General features: G+C 56.8%; 1 protein-coding gene across 10 annotated transcripts in view; it reads left to right on the top strand.

Annotated features, from left to right (window-relative positions):
- SLC8A1 (solute carrier family 8 member A1) overlaps window positions 1–20374 on the top strand; it is a 158553-nt gene that overhangs the window by 9663 nt on the left and 128516 nt on the right. For 9 of the 10 annotated variants that reach the window (XM_055120348.1, XM_055120351.1, XM_055120350.1 and 6 more), the window contains exon 2: window positions 6593–8428. In XM_055120348.1, coding sequence (XP_054976323.1) covers window positions 6630–8428 — 1799 coding nt within the window. In that variant the 5' untranslated portion in view covers window positions 6593–6629. The remainder of the gene's footprint in view (window positions 1–6592; window positions 8429–20374) is intronic. The other variant, XM_055120347.1, reaches the window with a different exon arrangement.

Here is a 20374-nt window from a genome sequence, read left to right as displayed (position 1 = left end):
CTGCGCCGCCCGCGACAGGACCCCCAGTCAGGCACACGCCTGGAGAGGTTGATGGAGGCTCCCATTCTGTGAGTGTGTGTGTGCAGGTGTGAGTGCATGTGAGTGTGTATGTAGGAGAGTGTGTGTATGTGTATGTGTGTGTATGTGTATGTGTGTTTGTGTAGATGGGAGTGCATGTGAGTGTATAAGTGTGTGAGTGTGTATATATATGAGTGTTTGTGAGGTATGTGTAAGTATGTATGTGTGAGTGTATATGTGTGTGAGTGTATGGAATGTATGTGTGGAATGTGTGTGAGTGTGCATGTTTGTGAGTGTATATGTGTGTGAGTGTATGTGTGTGAGTGTGTGTGGGTGTGTGTGAGTGTGTATGTGTGAGTGTGTATGTGTGGTGTGTATGTGTGAGTGTGTATGTGAGTATATGTGTGAGTGTGTGTATGTGTGTGTGAATGTGTATGTGTAGTGTGTGTGAGTGTGTGTATGTGAGTGCATGTGTGAGTGTGTATGTGTGTGAGTGTGTATGTGTATGTGTGAGTGTATATGTTTGTATGGAATGTGTGTGAGTGTGTGGATGTGTGTGAATGTGTATGTGCAGTGTGTGTGAGTGCATGTGTGTGTATGTGTATGTGTGAGTGTATATGTGTGTAATGTGTGTGAGTGTGTGGATGTGTGTGAATGTGTATGTGTAGTGTGTGTGAGTGTGTATGTGTGTGAGTGTGTATGTGTGAGTGTATATGTGTGTGGAATGTGTGTGAGTGTGTGGATGTGTGTGAATGTGTATGTGTGTATGTGTTGTGTGTGTGAGTGCATGTGTGAGTGTATATGTGTGTGAGTGTGTATGTGAGTGCATGTGTGAGTGTGTATGTGTGTGAGTGTGTATGTGTATGTGTGAGTGTATATGTTTGTATGGAATGTGTGTGAGTGTGTGGACGTGTATGAATGTGTATGTGCAGTGTGTGTATGTGAGTGCATGTTGAGTGTGTATGTGTGTGAGTGTGTATGTGAGTGCATGTGTGAGTGTGTATGTGTGTGAGTGTGTATGTGTATGTGTGAGTGTATATGTGTGTGAGTGTATATGTGTGTGAGTGTGTATGTGTATGTGTGAGTGTATATGTGTGTGGAATGTGTGTGAGTGTGTGGATGTGTGTGAATGTGTATGTGCAGTGTGTGTGTGTGAGTGCATGTGTGAGTGTGTGCGGGAGGGCCCCCAGGACAGGTTCTTGGTGAGCTGGAGCAGCCCAGGTTTGCGGAGCGGAGGCTCCGGGAGCGAGGCCCCCCTCCCCAGCCAGCAGCGTGAAAGCCCCGGGGAGTCGAGATCGAAGGGGCACAGTGCCTGGACGGACCCGTCTGTCCCCGTCCCAGGACTCAGCCCACCGGAATAAGCGGCTTCTGGCCCTCATGAGAGCAGCAAGAGCGGCCAGAGCTCCTGGGAGTCTGTGAGGGCAGGGCCGTCCGCGGACACAGGCCTGGGCGCTGGGGTCACTCCCGCACCCTCGGCACCGAGGCCCGTCCTGGCACCTGGCCTGGAGTCAGAGCGAGCTGCTTTCTCCCCGCTCCTCTGGTTCCTTCACTCCTGGAAGAGTCTCTTCCTCTCCGCCCATGTCGGCATTCAGTGTCCGTGGTCCGCGCTTTCCTCTGGGCGTTTAGTGAGGCGGTTCGGGAGTGGTGTTTGCTGCATGGCCTCTCACCACACTGAGATGCTTCCTGGAGGAGAAATGCTTCTCTGAGAAACATCCTTCCCTGCGGGTGACGCTTCACTGAGGAGGGGATGCTGCCTTGAGGAGGAAGCACCTCCTGAGGGAGATGCTTTCTTGAGGAGATGCTTCCTCGAGGGAGATGCTTTCCTGAAGGAGAAGCTTCCATGAGGAAGTTGTTTCCATGAGATGGATTCCCCCCACACACACCTCGAGAGAGATCATTCCCTGAGGGAGAAGCTTCCATGAGAGAGATATTTCTATGATGACTATGCTTCCTTGAGGAGGAAATTTTTCCTGAGAAAGAGGAGATGCTTCCCTGAAGGAGATATTTTCCTGAAAGAGATACTTCCCTGAGGGAGATGCTTTCTGAGAAAGATCATTCTTTGAGGAGAGGGTGCTTCTTTGAGGAATATGGGTATACTTCCTTGAGGAGAGATACTCCCTTGAGGAAAGATACTTCTTTGAGGAGGACATGCTTTCCGAGAAAGATGCTTTCATGAGGGTTTTCCTGAGGAGTTGTTTCCATGAGGGAGTTACCTCTATGAGGGGCAGGTGCTTCTCTGAGGGAGATGCTTCCATCTCTCTCTCTCTCTTTTTGTAATGTAGGAATACTGCTACTTATTCAGCCACTGATTAAGCTGATGGAATTGGGCATGAGCTCCACATTACATTTTTTATTCCATTCTGAATGTTAATTTTATTTTATTATTTTATTATTATTCCCTCCCCCCCTTTTTTTGATTCACCGTGAGATACAGCTACAAAGCCTTCATGTTTGAGCTTCAGTCATACAATCATCAAACATCCATCCCTTCACCAGTGCACATTTTCTGTATAAAACTAAAATAAAAAGGAAAGGCGCGGGCGAAGGGACGCCTCACCGCACCGAGCCAGGCACAGGGCCTAGGGCAGCAGCCGAGTTCGGTAGTCTCCGGCCACTTCCCCCACTCCGGGGAGGTTGATGGCGATGATGTGGCAGGCGAAGGAAGGAACGGAGCCAAGATGGTTGGTCTCACTTGCAGTTTATTCCAAACTTCTCTCTCCATTCTCCTCTGATTCTCCTCCTCTTCTTCCTCCCCCATCCTATTTCATTCTCTCTCTCTCTCTGCCTCTCTGGAACTCGCCCCCAGCCCCCTCATACAGCTACCTTAAATCCCCCACATCCTCCCTGGATGCTTACACAATAGGTGTGGTTACAGTCAATAGGGGGTAAAGTTCTATCTCCCTTAGGGGATGCTTTCACTAGGACAGAATCTCTCTCAGCGGGACATCCACCCAAGAGTGGAATTCTATGGGTGTGTTTCTCCTTTCTTTGTCCGACTAAGTATTCATATTATAAATCATTTTGTAAGGACATAGCAAGAGGCGCATTAAGCTTATAGAATTGCTCTCCAGGGGTCACCTAGATCTCAGACTACAGCGCTCAGGCCAGATTAGTCTTTCCTAGCCCTAGCAGGGCCCTGTCTCGTCGTTGCTTTTGGATCATGACATGACATCCCATAACCAAGCTCTTAACATATAGTTAAGCATTAGGCGCTTTGGCCAGGCCCATCTCAATGCCAGGGTAGCACACAACTCACTGCTTGCCCTGGGTCCATCTCATCCCCCGTTGGGACCCTGCTTTTGAGGGTGCTAGGAAGTAAGGGCAGCTGAGGCTTAAGTTCAGAAAGCAGATGCCCGGGAATGAATAATATTTGAAGCCAATTAAATCCCAAGTTTCCAAAGCATATTAATAAATGTCTTTCTTTGTCCATACAAAAAGGATATTGTTTTAAGGTAAACTATTCAAAAGACATAAGAGAGGAGAAAGACAATATTAACTTAAAGACAATATTAACTTACACTGTCCTAGCAAGGTCTGACCTTACTAATTAGGAGTTTGATTAGAGGAAGAGCAGATAAACTGGTAGAAATGGTTACAGATAAACAAAGGAATGGGAGTGACTCGGGAGCATTTTGATGGGCGTGACTGATAAACCTAAGCTCCTAGTGGCAAGGGGGAAAGGACAAACCAATGATATCCAACAATTTTCCACCACCAAAATCCCCATTATTCCCCTCCAACCCCACCCCCATTCCAACCCTTCCCCTGCCTCTGTGAAAGACAGTTTCCCCCATACTCTCTCTCTACTTTGGTTACATTCGATATTTCGACACCAGTCACACCACCCCTCAAACCTGCCCAAAAGGCAGTGCTAGACGATTTGTTTTGTATTGCTTGTTATGGATAGACCATAATGTCCAGGAAATTCTGTGTCGTTATCTTCCAGGGCTTTAGTGTATAGTCTCTGGGCCTTGACCGTTGATGAGATTACATGGCGCTGGGAACAGTTTGTGAGTGTGACTGCTAAGCTTCTGGAAAACTGGGGACCTGGGGGGAGGAGGCCCAGTCCCGATCTGAGCGCCTTGGAGATCTCAGTCACGGGTTCCCTCATATCTGGGTTTTCCTGCCGGTCTGCTCTTGGGTGAGGTTCATCCTGTTTGGGGTGAGGCTCGTGCCCTCTTGGGTGAGACTCGTCCAACCTTGTGGAGAGTGGCTTTGGGCATGGCGGTGGTTTGGGTTCTGGAGGGTTTCGGCTGCCAGAGTTCTGCTTGGGGCAGGGAGGGAAACTCACCCCCCCACCCAGGTGCCCCAGTGGAGACAGCCTGGCACGGGGTCAGGACATTCTGCAGTGCTCTCTTCCTGGAGCTTTAGTTTATAGTCTCTGGGTCTTGGCCATTGATGAGATTACATGGCGCCAGGGGCAGTTTGCGGGTGTGACTGCCAAGCTACGGGAAAACTGGGGGCCTGGGCGGAGGAGGCCCAGTCCCCATCCAAGCGGGCCTGGAGATCTCAGTCACGGGTTCCCGCCTACCTCCGCACTACAGACCCTAGCGGTGTCTTTTGATCTCCTTCGAGATTTATGGGTCTCTGAAGTAAGGCCAATAAACGAGCTTATATAGCTGAGCTGGAGGTGGTTTGTGGGTGTGTCCCCACGTACCTAACTTTGGCCGTTTAATTCTTGGTAAACAGCCCCAAGTTGTTGGGTCTGGGCAGAGGCACAGCAGCCGTTCTGGGGTATCTGGAGGTCTGGAGGCGCCTGTCGGGCTGCTGATGCACTCGCCCCTCACCCCTGCTTCCGTATCTCTCAGCGCCCGAGAGACGCGTCCTCGAAGAGGCGATGCTCCTCATTTTTGAGCCCTGCCCCTCACCCCGGTCATTTCTTTCATGGGGAGACTAGGTGGCCATTCACTGACATGGCACGGGACCCTGACTCAGCGTGCTGTGTAGACAGAGCGCCCCCTGCCCCTCACCTGCTTCCTGTGGGGCCTCTCCCCACTTCTCAGGCGCGAAGAGGAGGCTGTGTCGCGAGCGGGGAAGGGCATCCTCTCGGGACCGGGCTCCTGTGGCTGATGCCGCTGGGCTGGGGGAAGCGAGTGACAGTCCCCGAGGGGGCCTCCCGCACCCCTGCTCCTGGTGCCCGGGGCACAGTGGGACGTCGTTCTCCTGAGCTCTGCTCAGCTCGAGGGTGGAAACCTGGGTCCTGAGCAGAGTCGGGGTCCCCGGACACAGCCCCGCTGCCCGGCGCGGGTGGCAGGGGGCCAGCCCACCTCCTCTGGACCCGGGTCCTGAGCAGAGTCGGGGTCCCCGGACACAGCCCCGCTGCCCGGCGTGGGTGGCAGGGGGCCAGCCCACCCTCCTCTGGACCCGGCGCTCGTTGGCGATGGAAGCGGCGGGCGCTGCCTCCCCTGGGCGAGCAGAGCCCCCTGGGAGGGAGGGAGGCGCCCCTCGCGGCTTTGCTCCTGCTCCATGAGCAGCTCACGGCCCCGGTGCTCTCCTCGGCCCCGGGGCTCTGGGGCAGTGAGTCCCCAAGAGCGACGGCCTTCCTGACACCGCGCGGCAGCCCAGGTGCCCGGGCCACGGGCGTTCCTGAACAGAGTGGGCCTGGCCAGGAAAGGCGGGGAGGCAGCCCCCTCCCTCTGTGGACCCCAAGGCTCAGGAACGGGGCCGCCCCAGAGCAAACCACACCTTCCTGCTTTCTGTCATGGGCCAGAGCCGTAGCACAGCGGGGAAGTTGTTGCCTCCCATGCAACTGGCCCGGGTTCGATCCCCGGCATCCCACATGGTGCCCTGAGCACCCTCAGGAGTGATTCCTGAGTGCAGAGCCGGGAGAGAGCCCGGAACACCACTGGGTGTGCCCCCAAACAGAAGCAATAAATAAAATCTGCGACAGCTGATCCCCCCTCAGCACGAGCACTGGTTGCGGGGTGAGATTTCTCCGCGTCTCCAAGGCCGCGTGGGCGTCGGGTGCACTGCAGGGCAGGCCTGAGCTTTGAGCCAGGTCCAGTCTGTACTGGGGAGAGACGCCGGTTGTTTTGTTAACTTTGGGCCACACCCAACAGTGCTCCGAGCCTGTGCCTGGCTCTCAGAAGCCACACACCTTTTGTGGTGCCCAAGATGGCTGGGGTTGGTGGGACTCGCACCTGGGCCCCTGCTCGGTCTCCAAAAGGTGTTTCCGGCGGTGACAGAGCTTCGGTGACACAAATGGTGGTTTCCCTGGCCCAAACCCAAGATGAAAAGTCTGCCGATGAGCAGAAAAATGATCCCAGGCTTCAGCCGTCTTGTTGTGTTTTCACACACCGTTGTGCGTCCGGTAGGAATGCGCAGCCGAGGAGAAGGTCCTCGCCGGGCTCTCGATTCCAGCAAATCGGCGGGGATTTCACGTCGAAAATACGCGCGCCGAGAAAGGGAGTCCTAAACTGGGGGCCAGCCGCCAAGGGGGTGGGGTCTCGGGACAGCGGGGCAGGAGGCGGTTCGGGACGGGCGAGGGGCAGGAGCACTGCTGCGGGAGCACTGCTGCGGGTCACGCCTCCATCGCCCTAACGGTGTCCTTCTTCCTCTCTCCCTGGTTCTCCAGCAGGCCGGCGCCGTCGGGGGTCTGCTCGGGGGCAGCCATGTTGCCGCTCAGCCTGCGGCCCGCCTGGCCGGCCGGGCTTCACCTGCTGGCCCTCGTGGCCCTCCTCTTCTCCCACGTGGAGCACCTCCAGGCCGAGCCTGAGGCCGAAGGGGAAGGCAACGGCACCGCGGAGTGCACGGGCTCCTACTACTGCAAGAAGGGGGTGATCCTGCCCATCTGGGAGCCGCAGGACCCCTCCTTCGGGGACAAGATCGCCCGCGCCACCGTGTACTTCGTGGCCATGGTCTACATGTTCCTGGGCGTGTCCATCATCGCCGACCGCTTCATGTCGTCCATCGAGGTCATCACGTCGCAGGAGAAGGAGATCACCATCAAGAAGCCCAACGGGGAGACCACCAAGACCACCGTGCGGATCTGGAACGAGACGGTGTCCAACCTGACCCTCATGGCCCTGGGCTCGTCCGCCCCCGAGATCCTCCTCTCGGTCATCGAGGTGTGCGGCCACAACTTCACGGCGGGCGACCTCGGCCCCAGCACCATCGTGGGCAGTGCCGCCTTCAACATGTTCATCATCATCGCGCTGTGCGTCTACGTGGTCCCCGACGGCGAGACCAGGAAGATCAAGCACCTGCGCGTGTTCTTCGTGACGGCCGCCTGGAGCATCTTCGCCTACACCTGGCTCTACATCATCCTGTCCGTCATCTCGCCGGGCGTCGTGGAGGTGTGGGAGGGGCTGCTGACCTTCTTCTTCTTCCCCATCTGCGTGGTGTTCGCCTGGGTGGCCGACCGGCGCCTCCTGTTCTACAAGTACGTCTACAAGAGGTACCGGGCCGGCAAGCAGCGCGGCATGATCATCGAGCACGAGGGTGACCGGCCCTCGTCCAAGACAGAGATCGAGATGGACGGCAAGGTGGTCAACTCCCACGTGGACAACTTCCTGGACGGCGCGCTGGTGCTGGAGGTGGACGAGCGGGACCAGGACGACGAGGAGGCCCGGCGGGAGATGGCCCGGATCCTGAAGGAGCTCAAGCAGAAGCACCCGGACAAGGAGGTGGAGCAGCTCATCGAGCTGGCCAACTACCAGGTGCTGAGCCAGCAGCAGAAGAGCCGCGCCTTCTACCGCATCCAGGCCACGCGCCTCATGACCGGGGCCGGCAACATCCTCAAGCGGCACGCGGCCGACCAGGCGCGCAAGGCGGTCAGCATGCACGAGGTCAACACGGACATGACGGACGGCGACCCCATCAGCAGGATCTGCTTCGAGCAGGGCACCTACCAGTGCCTGGAGAACTGCGGCACGGTGGCGCTCACCATCGTGCGCCGGGGCGGGGACCTGACCAGCACGGTGGTCGTGGACTTCCGGACGGAGGACGGCACGGCCAACGCGGGCTCGGACTACGAGTTCACGGAGGGCACGGTGGTCTTCAAGCCCGGCGAGACGCAGAAGGAGATCCGCGTGGGCATCATCGACGACGACATCTTCGAGGAGGACGAGAACTTCCTGGTGCACCTGAGCAACGTGCAGGTGTCGGCCGAGGCGCCCGAGGACGGCGTCCTGGAGGCCAACCACGTGTCGGCGCTGGCCTGCCTGGGCTCCCCCTGCACGGCCACCGTCACCATCTTCGACGACGACCACGCCGGCATCTTCACCTTCGAGGAGCCCGTGACGCACGTGAGCGAGAGCATCGGCGTCATGGAGGTGAAGGTGCTGCGCACGTCGGGCGCCCGCGGGAACGTCATCGTGCCCTACAAGACCGTCGAGGGCACCGCCCGGGGCGGCGGGGAGGACTTCGAGGACTCCTGCGGGGAGCTGGAGTTCCAGAACGACGAGATCGTGTAAGTGTGCTCTGCGGGGCGCGAGGGCCGTGCGTCGTGGGGGTGGGCTCGCCCCTTCCTCGGTCAGACGGCGGGAGGGGCTCGGCCGGCCTCTGTGTGGTGACACACGTCAGGTCCTTTCTGGAACTGCGGCTCGGGGACGAGCGTCTCAGGCCACTTGGCTTGGGTTGAAGAATGCAAGTTTTGCTTTTCTCCTCTCCTCCTGGCTGGCGGGAACGGGCTACGTCAGGCCGCCCTTCCCTGAGGTCGCTGCCCGAGCCGGGGATGTCTGGGACCAGCCCTCGGGGGGCTTCCCAGCACCCGGGGTCTGTCGGCTCTGCTCCTGCTGAGACGCTGCAGCTCGGTTGCGACTCGGCCCCGCCCTGTTCTATTGTGACAGACGGAGGAGGGGCCTCAGCCAGGCTCTCCTCCCTCCGGTGCTCCTTGCGAGATTCCTCAGGCCCTGCCCGGGGAGGGAGGGCACAGGAATCGGGTTCTGTCCGGAAGGGGATCACAGGGGCTCTGCCCCCCACCCCGCCTGCCCGCCAGAGGGATGCCCCTGCCTAGGGCTGGGTTCCCGTCCTCTCGGCAGGCCAGGCGCTGGCCCTGGGCCTGGCAGGACGCAGCAAGGGGGAGCTGGTGCCTGCAATGCCACCACACATTGGCAGGGGGCGGGGGTGCCGCCGGCAGCTTGGAATTCCAGGGAAGAAATGTATTTATATATATTTATATATATATATATATCACTGTATCACTGTCCTCCCGTTGTTTGTCAAGTTACTCGAGCGGGCGCCAGTAACGTCTCTATTCCTCCCAGCCATGAGATTTTAGCAGCCTCTCCTTACTCGTCTTTCCCAAAGATTGGAGGCTCTTTCAGGGTCAGGGGAATGAGACCTGTTATTGTGACTGGTTTTGGCATATTGAATATGCCACGGGAAGCTTGCCAGGCTCTGCTGTGCATATATATGTATATATATACACACGTATATATATACCACACAAGGAAAATACATATTTTCTAAGATATCATTTCTCTGGCTGAAATCGTAAGGAAAATGAACAAGAAATGAGGGTTGTTGGACAGAAGGAAAAGATTCCCAGAAAAGCTTGTTCCATCTCTCCCGTGTTTCCCCAGAAAGGAGCAGTCACGGAATCTGTCTCACAAACCGACCAACCAGCAACGCACACCCCAAGACTCTTTCTCTGGACGCGTCCTTGGGGGAGCACCTGTGTCACATCGGTCCCGAGGATGTTCTCGGCCCCCGTGCACGGTGTTGGGTGCTTCTTTTATTAAAGATGGGAGCGTAGGAGCCAGTGGAGTCTGCCTTTCCGAGGAAGGAGTTTCCTCACGGCCTTTGCACCGGATGCAATCCCACCCCCCACGGCAGCCAAGTCTACCCCCGTGTTAGCAACAGTTTCTTATTACACTCCCGATCATCCTAGGGTTGCACTTAGAGAAGGTAAGACACGTGAAGGTGTATCTTAGAGGTGGCAAGGCGTGTACACGTGTATCTCATGTACTGTGCACACTCGTAGGACAGCCTTTGGTGTGATCATGTCGTGTGGTTAGTTTTGTTCGTGGTTTTACTTGGGATGTTTTCTCGGGTGAGTTGGACCTTGCTGTCTTTGAAGGCGATGGCTGTGTGATCTTTTGAGAGGACAGATTTTCTTTTCCCTTCTGCAGTCTAGGACTTTTATAAAGCCATAAATAAATAATCTTTCGGTCACGGCGTAGAGGAAGAAAGCTGGGGGTAGGGAGGGGAAGGGATTGACAGTGCTTTGATGAAATGATTTTTTTTCCTGACAAATTTCATTTATAACATTCAGACTGTGCCATTAAATTTATATGATTCTTGCAAAGGAAGGAATATCACCAAATTCTAGCTTTAGAAATTTTTATTTCTTATGAACTTAGCAAGGAGTGGTGGAATTATTATCATGTATTCTCTGTATTCTTGGGATTATTCTGGCTTCATTCTCAGTCCCCAGCTTCTAAACGTTCTACCTGTATCATTTGCTGAATTAACATATAAAGTTTTAGAAGCAGCAAAATGTTTTGTTTATAAGTGGAATAAAATTCAACTCTACTTAAAAAAAAACATTTTAATTTCAGAGTCTTTTCACCTTGACATTATAGAATTTTACTGTTCATGAACTTTGTAGATATTTAAAATATCAAGTGCTTAAGTATATCTGTTTGCATCCATGGAATTTAGCCTTGATCTATGTACTGAGGCTTCAAGCCTGTTTCTAAAAATCCAAAATATCAACTCTCTCTTATTCTTCTTTCTGTGCATGATAATTTTTGCTCTGGTGGTTGTTCCTAACACCTGACTCACACGGATTGGAGACCAAGAGTTTGTCATTGCAGTGAAACAGCTAGATACAGCCAACCCAAGGGATGTTTGAGAATGAGTTATATCTTGTCCCATCTCTCAGCTCCTCTCCAGAAAGGACTTTTTCAAAACTACAATACCCAGGAGAAGCCAGCAATGCCACTGAGCTTATTAGATATTTTAAAAAGAAATCTTTCCTTCTTCGTTGCCTATTTTATGTTGTGGGTGAGGCCAGAATTTATGGTTCTTTCTGAATATTTTAAAGAGATTCCTGGAAAATCCTGGATTTAAAGGCGTTCTAATTTTCAGAAACCATTAACCAAGCAGGACTAGGACCCGGTCTGACTAGATGTACATCACGGCTTTACTGGCTTCAAGAACCAGATGGATTTCTTATCTCTGATTTTATTTTTAGTGATGACACAGTCACTGAAATTTATAATAGAAGAATGGCCTCTTATTCACTAGGATTTTAATAAATGAGTTGAGTTAGTTCATTTTTGCCTCTTAAAAGATGGAAATGTTTATTTGAGAATAATACTCGTGATGGTGCTTGTATTCTCTAATAGAACATATTTTAGGCAAAACATTCTAGAATCGCACTGCAAAGCCCCATTAGAGAGACCGTTGACAGCGTATGTTTTCTATAAGCTCCGTCGGGGAGAAACGCCAGCTCTCTCAGCAAATCTTGACTCTGACAGGAAATTCTGTCTAATGTTAACAGCTAATAAAAAATAAATGAAAAATATGCTAATTTGATTTGTGGTTTGGTAGGTGATATCCACAAATTTGAAATGCTGCTAATGACATTCTTTATTGACGAGAGCTTAGTGTTAATAATTCTTGCGAAATGTTGTTTGGCCCACCGAGTCTAGCATTGACTCGACTGTTCTGGAAAGTGTTAAGGTTAATTAATCAGTGTGGATATGTATCAAATTTAATTACTTAGTTATAGCCCAGTAAGATCATTTTTTGGAAGATGGTTCAAAAGATTATGAGCATTTATTGCATGTTTAAAATGCAGAGCTGAAAACAGAATGTGTGAGTCGGAAAATTTATGTAATACATCACTTAGCAAATCGGTTTTCTAAAGTTTCCTAGCCACAGCATAATTAAATAAACAATGGGTCTGTCCAAGATTTTGTTTTAACAACTTTTACATTTTCAAGCATGGCTGTAACTTTGTTAGCTTGAGGAAATTTAATATGTGAGGCTCTCAACTAATATAACTCTTTGATACTAAATTTGCCTACCACATTTTTTGCAAATGGAATGGAACTTTCTAGATAATTTTAGAACTACTTAGAAAAGACATAAGATTCAGTATCATATGGTTTTATGCATCTATTATTATTATTATTGTTATCAGATTCCAAGGAAAGAAACATTTGTTTTTGCTGCAATAGAACTAGGATTCTTCTTTTGCCCTATAGAAATCTAAGACACAGCCATCTAAGATGCAGTTCAGTCCTGGCTGCACTCATCTGGCAGACAGCTGTAAAAATAAATATATAAAGCAAACAAAAATACTCAGAAAACTTAAGGCCATCAGCACAGATAAACAATTATCTGAATCAGTGGGAAACAGATATAGAGATAGCCACGGGGGGAAGGAATGTTGTATTAGAAAGGCTGTTAGCACATCTTACCTTAAATCCAACATCTTCAAGATTTACTTTACGGTACAATTTTGTCTCCTACAGTTAGCACCTGACGAGGCTGAAACACAATTGCTCAGAAGCTGCTAATGTAAGGGATTTATGTGGAATTGTCTGAGGATTTTAGAGGCGTTCTGATGTAGCAGATTCTCTTTTTTAAGAGCCGAGTGCTTTTTCCTTAGACTCAAATGATAATGCGTCATGTGCAAATGTTAACTCTTAATGTCAACAACTTTTTTTTAATCAATGCATGTGTTTTCGTGGATGTACACTCGTCATAAACAATTGGGTGAAGTCAGAGCCCAAAGCCTTTGTAACTTGGTACTCTCCACTGGCGGGCTGGACGCCCTGCAGCTGGCCGCTGGCCGCTGGCCGTGTCCACCCAGCGCCACGGGACTCGTTGAGATAGCACGCATCCTCTGCCAGGTCGAGTTTGGGGTTCTGCTCGAGGTCGGAGCAGCGGTTTTGTCCTAGTGAGGAGACACCGAGTTTAGCAACCCCGGAGTGTCCAGGGTGGGCCCCAGGGGCTGACCCCAGCCCGCTCTGGGCCCCACCCGCCCCCCCCTCGTGAGCAGTGCCCACTTCACGATTCACCATTGCTAGAGAAAGGGAGGGCGTAGTCTGCTGGCCCTGAATCAGAGTGGGCACCTGGGGCTCCCGTGGACACTCCCGTTCCCCGAAGACATGGAGTCCGGCCCCATCCTGCAGGGCTCTTGCAGGATGGGCAGAACTGGGGTTTCCGTCGGAAGATGGAGTCAGGCCGGGACACGGGCCCCGACAGGGCCCGGCCTCGACGGAGCTTGCCCCTCTCAGGGTGGGGCTCCCTCGGAGGGTCCTCTGTGAGCTCCATCGCCAGAGGACTAGAACAGTGGGGTCTCCTCAGAGGAGGCAGAGAGACGCGCCGCAGCACAGGGGCGGAGAGCCGGGGTGCCAGGAGCAGGGGGAGCGGGTGCGCAGGAAGTTTCTGGAAGGCCAAGTGAGTGAGAGCTCCGCCTCGCGCTCGCTCTATGCGCGTGTCCCCCGCCTGCAGGGGCCGGAGGAATCGCCGCCACGCCGTGTGGCCTTGCTGCGGTCAGCTAAAGGACGCGTTTGAGGGCAGCAGACGCCCCACCCGCCCCCTCCTCGTCGCTCTGTGGCTTTGTCCCTCCGGGGTTTCCCGGGCAGCCCTGCCCTCCTCCCTCACGGCCTGGGGTGGTTGGGACTCCCTGTCCCGTCGCTCGAGCAGCCCGAGCCCCTCCTCCCCGTTTTCCTCCGCCATGGACGCCCCCGTGGCTCTGTGCGTGCGGTGGGGAGTGATGCCCCGTCCGGAGGGCCTGGCCAGCCCAGGCGGGGTCTGAGTGAAGCTGTGGCCTGCGAGGCTGTGGACGCGCCCTTCCTCAGGGCTGGGGCTGGTGACTCTGGGTCTGGCGGTGACCGGTCCACCCACAGTGGCGCTGAGACCTCAGAGGGGAGCACCTCGGGGCGGGATGTGGGTGCCGCCTCCCTCGGGGCCTCTGGGTGGGGGACCGCGGGGCTCTAGGCAAGTGGCCAGTGAGGGCGTGAGGGCCCTGCAGGGGGAGCACAGCACCTCTGCCCTGCAGGGGGAGTGCAGGAGAGCAGAGCAAGGGCAGGCGGCCAGCAGCGTGGCGCCGATTCAAGAACTTTCTCCTGTGCTCCCCCACCTGGCCCCGGGGCCGCCCTGTAATCCCGAGGAGCTGCCAGGGCTGGCCGGCCGGCCGGCGCGCTCTGGACAGGCCCGTCCAGCTGTCTGGCTGCGGAGCCAGGCGAAATAAACAAGGCCGCTCGTTTCCTGCCGCCAGCCCGGCCCGCGGGGACTTTCTCCTGCCTCGGCGTGTCTCTGCGGGGTCACCCCGGGGGAACCGGCGCTGGGAGCCTGGTGACAGTGACAGGCTGGAGGCTGGAGGCAAAGCGGAGCCAGAACCAGAACGGGGCCCCCACCCCCAGCAGGCTGGACTCCAGAGGCCAGGACAATCGGGGGGCTCCGTGCAGGGTGGGGGGGCAGGGGGAGGAATCGCCCGGGACGCTGGTGGCTTGGGCTCGGGCAAGCAGGACCGGAGCCCCTGGTCAGGACCCTGCCGACTCGAGGAACCAGGGCCACGTCCAGGCCAGGCTTCTGCAGACACAGGGGGCACAGGAGGTGCTGCCGGGGCCACCCCCGTGGGAACGCGGCTGCCTCCTGCTGGCCTGTGGCTTCAGCAGGTGGCTCCCCCCGAGGCAGTGCCCTGGCCTGGCGGCAAGGACGGCAGAAGTGGTGGTGGCGAGGGTGGTGTGGCAGGGGTGGCTGTGGTGAGGACAGTGGTGGTGGTATTAGCGATGGTGATGGTGGTGGAGGTGATGGTGGTGGTGATGGAGGTGATGAAGGTGATGATGATGATGGAGGCAAGGAGGTGATGGCAATGGCGATGGTGATGGTGATGATGGTGATGGTGGTGGTGGTGGTGATGGTGGTGATGGTGGAGGTGATGGTGGTAAAGGTGATGGTGATGGTGGAGGTGATGGTGGTGATGGTGGAGGTGATGGTGATGGTGGAGGTGATGGTGGTGATGGTGATGGTGGTGGTGGAGGTGATGGTGATGGTGGAGGTGATGGTGATGGTGGAGGTGATGGTGATGGTGGAGGTGATGGTGGTGGTGATGGAGGTGATGGTGATGGTGGTGGAGGTGATGGTGATGGTGGAGGTGATGTTAGTGATGACGGTGGTGGTGATAATGGTGGTGGCCGTGATGGTGATGGTCGTGATGGTGATGGTGATGACGGTGGTGGGGCTGTGGCTGGGGTGGTGGTGATGGCAGTGTTGGTGCTGATGCTGGTGGTGATGGTGGTGATGTCGTGGGTCCTGCCGGGGTGGGTGTGGCTGTGGTAGCGGTGCTGGCGAGGTTGGCTGGTGGTGCGGATGAGGTGATGACGGGTGAGTGTTTCCCTTATGATGCTCACTGGATTTACCGTCAGAACCTACTGGTGATGGCTGTTCCCGTGTTCCGGACAAGGGAACGGCTGTCTTTGGGGCGCACAGTACTAGGGGTGGGCCCAGGACTCAGCCGCCCGCTGTGTGCTGCGCCCACTCGTCACCCGACCCTCACGGCGCTGGGCCCCAGCACGTGTCCGCGCCACCCCGAGAGCAGGGCAGCCGGGCCTTTGCTCTGTCTCTGGCGGGGCGGAGCGTTGACCGCCCTCACACGGCTGACGTGAGCAGAGCGTCCCCAGGCCTGGGACAGCAGCTTCTCCGTGGGCCTGTGTCAGTGACGGGAGCCCCTGGCAGGGACGTGCCAGGCTGCGCGTTCCCTTGGCCTGAGCGTCCCCTCGCCTCGGAGGTCCCCTTCCCGGGCCTGAGGTCGCTGGCGGCGGGGACTCATTCCGGGGCCCCTCGGCTCGCCCCACTCGCCTCAGAGTCTGGAACAGCCGCCCCCAAAGTTCTGCTTCACATCTGGGGACGCCTCGGCCCGCCCCGGCACGCCTGTCCTCCCAGCTGGCTTCCTTTCTGGCAAACGCCTTTTCTTTTATAACCTTTGCTGGCGACTTCTCGGTCTGTTGGGAGTAAACTCCGTGGCCCTGTGCTTATAAATATCGTAAACTGTGACCTTTAGCGGAGGCCTCCAACTGTTCCCCGTCAACAAAGGACTCCTCCCTCCCCGCCGTTACTTAGCAGGGAAAGGGAGAAGCTGACACAAGTCCAGTTTCCGTGACCCGAGTCTGAGGGCACAGCCGCACCGCAGCAGCGCCAGGGGACGGCTGCACGCGGAGACATTCCACGCTGAAATCCCGACACGGGTCTTCAGACGAGCCTTTCCGCTTGGGGCGTGTGTGTGTGTGTGTGTGTGCGCGTGTGCACGTGTTTGGGTTTTGGCTTAAGGAAGGTGGAAGGGAGGAAAGAGAGACAAGGACCCGGGGCAGGTCGGGGGGAGACACCCCCAGCGGCAGGGGTGACGGGAAGAGCACTGTGGGGAAGAGGAGGGACAGACGGGGCCAGGTGTGCACAGGAAGGACCGGGAGAGCCGAGAAGGGCTGGGTGCTGAGCGGAAGGAAGGGGCAGGCAGAGCAGAGGGGGAAGGGCCGAGGGGCGGGCAGAGGGCCAGAGACAGGGCTGAGCCTCTGCGCCGGCCCAGCGCCGGCCCGCAGGGGAGGCGTAGGAGAGACCCGCATCTCTCAGCTGCGCCCTTAGCCAGGCAGACGCGCCCAGCAGCGGGCAGGGACGCAAGGGGCCCCGGAGGCCTGGCCCCTGCTTCCGGGGGCCCATGCGGGGGGGGGGCCTGTCCGGGGGCGCAGCAGACCCGCCCCCCCAGCAGGAGGCTCTGTGCTGTCCTCGGCCTCGCGCCTCTGGAGTGTGCACCCCTCCCTCCCGCCCCCAGTCCCGCCCCAGCAGCCCCCAGTGCCCTCAAGCCCACCAGGAGGGGCCCGAGCTCAGAGCCAGGAGCAAGTCCCGGATGCTGCCCGGGGGTCAGCGCACCCATCCAGTGGGGAGAACAGCCCCCCCACGAGATGCCACAGTGGCTGTGTCCCGCAGAGCCACAGTGTGGGCTGGAGACGGGCGCGGGGGGCGGGGTCGGGGGCGGGGCCGGGGGCGGGGCCGGGGCGGGGCCGGGGTGGAGTGAGGCTCTTGCTCCCCGCTGGCACCTGACCGAGAGGCCAGGCCCAGGCACGTCTGGCTTAGGGCCGAGGAGGGGCTGACGGGTGGGCTCGAGGCTCCTGGAGCACTGCAGGGGGTTCGGGAGCAGGCGGTGGGACGGTGGCCGGGCCAGCCTGGTCTCGGCCTGCGGGAAGCCCGGGTTCCGCTGGGGGCCGGGCGTGGGCGGGGCCTGCTGGGGTGACCCCAGCCACGGTTCACCCCGCAGAAGCCCCGACCTCAGCTCGCGCAGACCTTCCCCAAGCGGGGCTCCGTCGGCCGGGCGCGGCGGCAACTCTCCTCGGGAACTCCCACAGGCCGAGGTGTGGCCCCGTCTCCCCTGGAGACGGTGGTCACTGTCCCCAGGATCGCAAGGCCCAGGGCGGCCCACACGCCAGCTGTTTCCTGGCAGGGAAACAGTTTCTGAATAACTAAGTGGGGATTTGTCTACGTTTCCCCGGAAGTTTGCAGGAGACACCAGGTGGAGGCTCTGTTTCCAACAGGGGTCTCAGGGCGCTAAAGGCCAGTCGGTGTCCTGGGCATCCTGAAGCCATCGACAAATCCAGTAAACGCGTCTCCCTGGTTTTCAGCTCAGCCTGTGACAGGGCGGTGAATCTGCGTCCCTGGGAAACACAGGTGGGCCCCTCTGTGGGCACTGCACCCGGCATGCCGCGTCTGTGCCTGTGTGGGGGTTGCAGTTACCTCCAAGGTCTTTGCCGCCAGTAGCCCCAACGTTGGCCTGGGAGCAGCCGACACCCTGTGTTCGATGCGCATGAAAACACGTCTTGAGTATCTTTTCAGTTCGCTCCGCAGTTACCAATGTTGTCTGCAAGGCCGCGTGCCACCCGAGCGCCAGCCCCGCCAGGCTCTGGCTCTGTGGCCTACTCAAGTCTGCCCCTGAGCCACTGAGAACCTTCTCGGTAGGATCTCAAGGTGTGGCCAATACCCACAGTCTGAAAAAGCGAAAATCACTTAAAGGACAAAACCTACTTTGTCCTCGGAGAGAAAAGCTGCTAAATGGACGTATTGTCTTTGAGCTGCCAGCGTGGCGGACCCTGTGGGAGCGAGGGCTGAGGGCTCTGTCTCCCTGTCGGGGGCTGCTGGCTCGTGGGCAGAGGAAGCCGGGGTGTGGCCCGGGTCCCGCCTCCCTGGCCCGCAGCTGTAGGTCCAGCTCAGCTGCCCACCTGCCCCCTGAGGCCCGGGGAGGGCCGATCAGTGTCCACCTGCTCTCGAAGCTCCCGTGTCTGTGGTGCTGCACGAGAGCTTCTGGGCGACGGCGCGGCCCGACGGAACAGTCACGTCGGAGGAGACGTTGGCTTTTGTGCTCTGGTCCGAGTTGCGTCTCCTGAGGCCTTGGCCCTCTGGACGAGGCGAAACCCACCGAGGCCCGGACAGAGCAGACCCTTCCTCGGGAAGTCTGGGACCTGCTTGGCCACGGCAGCCCACGGCTGACCCGTGCCAGGGTCCTCTCGGTGTTTCTGCCTCGCCGGTGCAGGAACAGAAGCCCCGTGGACAGGCCCCGCACGGCCCTGCCCAGCCTGGACGCTCCCAGATGCGACAGGGGCGTGTGATTGCGGAGTGCGGGCCCGGGGGCCCAGAGCCTCGCGGCCACGTCACCTGAGCCGAAACTGCTTCTCTGCTGCAGACTCTGCAGCGAGGCCCGGCGTCTCCCAGCGACGAGAGACTTGGGGTCGGTGTTTGGGTCTGTTGCTTCAGCCACCAACAGGCGCTTTATTCTTTTTAAATGAAGCTTCAAAAATCATCTCAATGCAGCCTGGCTGGTAGAGCGTCTCTGCAGGCCTGGGAGCAGATGAGGAATCACCGCGGCAACGGGCGGGGGAGCCCACGACGCAGAACCACAGACCCGGGCTGGCCACTCGGCCCACGGGCAGGCTCGGGCTCCTGATTTTCAGAGGGACTCAGCCGCTGGTCTGTCTCCCGGGCCTTCGGGGTGGGGGAGAGTGAGGCCTGGGCTGATCCCGAGATTGTGATTAGACTCGTGTCTTTGGAGCACTTCGAAGGCTATGGTGAGGACTTCATTTTCGGAGAGGTCCCAACTCTGAAGGTCTTCAGCCCATTATACCCTCGCGAGACCTGAGGCCTTGTCTTCCTGATCCCGCCCTGGGCCTCCGTCCATGGCTCAGTCTCAGGACACGCCCCGGGCCGGCCCTCAGCCCCTGCAGGTGTCCTGTCCCCAACACTCCCCACAGGTCACAGGCGCTGCTCGGCAGCGTCCAGATGTGACACTCCTCCCTGCCGTATGCAAAGGGCCTTTCGCCATCTGAGGAGCCCGTCCTCGAGGTGTTCTTGGCTTCTTGACTTAGCCAGAAAGGCTGGATGGGCGTCGCACGAGCAACGTGCCGGCCTCTAGCCGAAGCCGGTTCAATTCCGAGAGATCGTTGGACTCACGGGGAAGAGGCAGCCGGGGGACGCTAACTGGAGTGCAGGAGGGAAAACAGGCTGCCGAGGCTCGTGACCCATGGGTGGATCTCCTCGAGAACACGCGTGGTCTCCGTTGAAACATAAGACAGTGGGTGGAATAGAAAAGTAATCAACGAATGGAGTGTTTTAATTAGTGAGTGTTAGATAATTAAAGATCAGTCAAGGTGAACATGATGTGGAACTGGGCGCAAGAAAAAATCAATTATGCATGTCCAAAATCGGAAGGAAGAGACTTGGAAATAGTCTGAAGGTGGAAACAACTGACCTTTCCTCGCTGTCCCTGCACTGGCTGTTCTGAGCAGGTGGCCCTGAGAAACTGCCGTGGCTGGGCACTCAGTGACTCCCCGGGCTCCTGCCATGGCTGCTCGTGTGGGGGGCTCAGAGGTGGACCCTGTGAGCACAGCCCTGCTTCCCCAGAGCCGAAGCCGCCCATCAACTTCCAAGGTCCTGGTCTCAACAGAGGAGACCGTATTCCATCAAAATTGACATCCGAGATGAGAAACAGCAGAGAACGTGATTTCTTTCGTTAGGAGTTGTTCTGTGATTCCTTCGTGCCTCGTTTCGTAAAAGCACGAGAAAGGCAGAAACAATATCGCCGCGTTAGAGAAACCCAGGCGTTCATTTTCCATTTCTCAATTCAGAGACGAGAAGCCTTCTTTTCCTTTGCTCGGTTTTGGTTTGGGGGCCGGTGGAGCTCAGGGCTGCCTCTTGGCTCTGCACTCAGGGGCCACTCCTGGTGGGCTCTCGGGACCACATGGGGTGCCGGGGATTGACCCAGGTCAGCCGCGTGCAAGGCCAGCGCCCTCCCCGCTGTCCCACTGCGCCAACCCCTGCAAAGTATCCTCAGCACACCAGCATTTTAACACGGCGTCATTTCTCTTACGTAGTTCTCGGGAATATTCTTTTCCCATGGGTATAAGCTCTCTCGGGA

The sequence above is a fragment of the Sorex araneus genome, chromosome X (assembly GCF_027595985.1).
Source record: "Sorex araneus isolate mSorAra2 chromosome X, mSorAra2.pri, whole genome shotgun sequence".
NCBI classification, from domain to species: Eukaryota; Metazoa; Chordata; class Mammalia; order Eulipotyphla; family Soricidae; genus Sorex; species Sorex araneus.
Note: the sequence above shows the minus strand (reverse complement) of the source record. Positions and strands in the feature narration are given on the sequence as shown.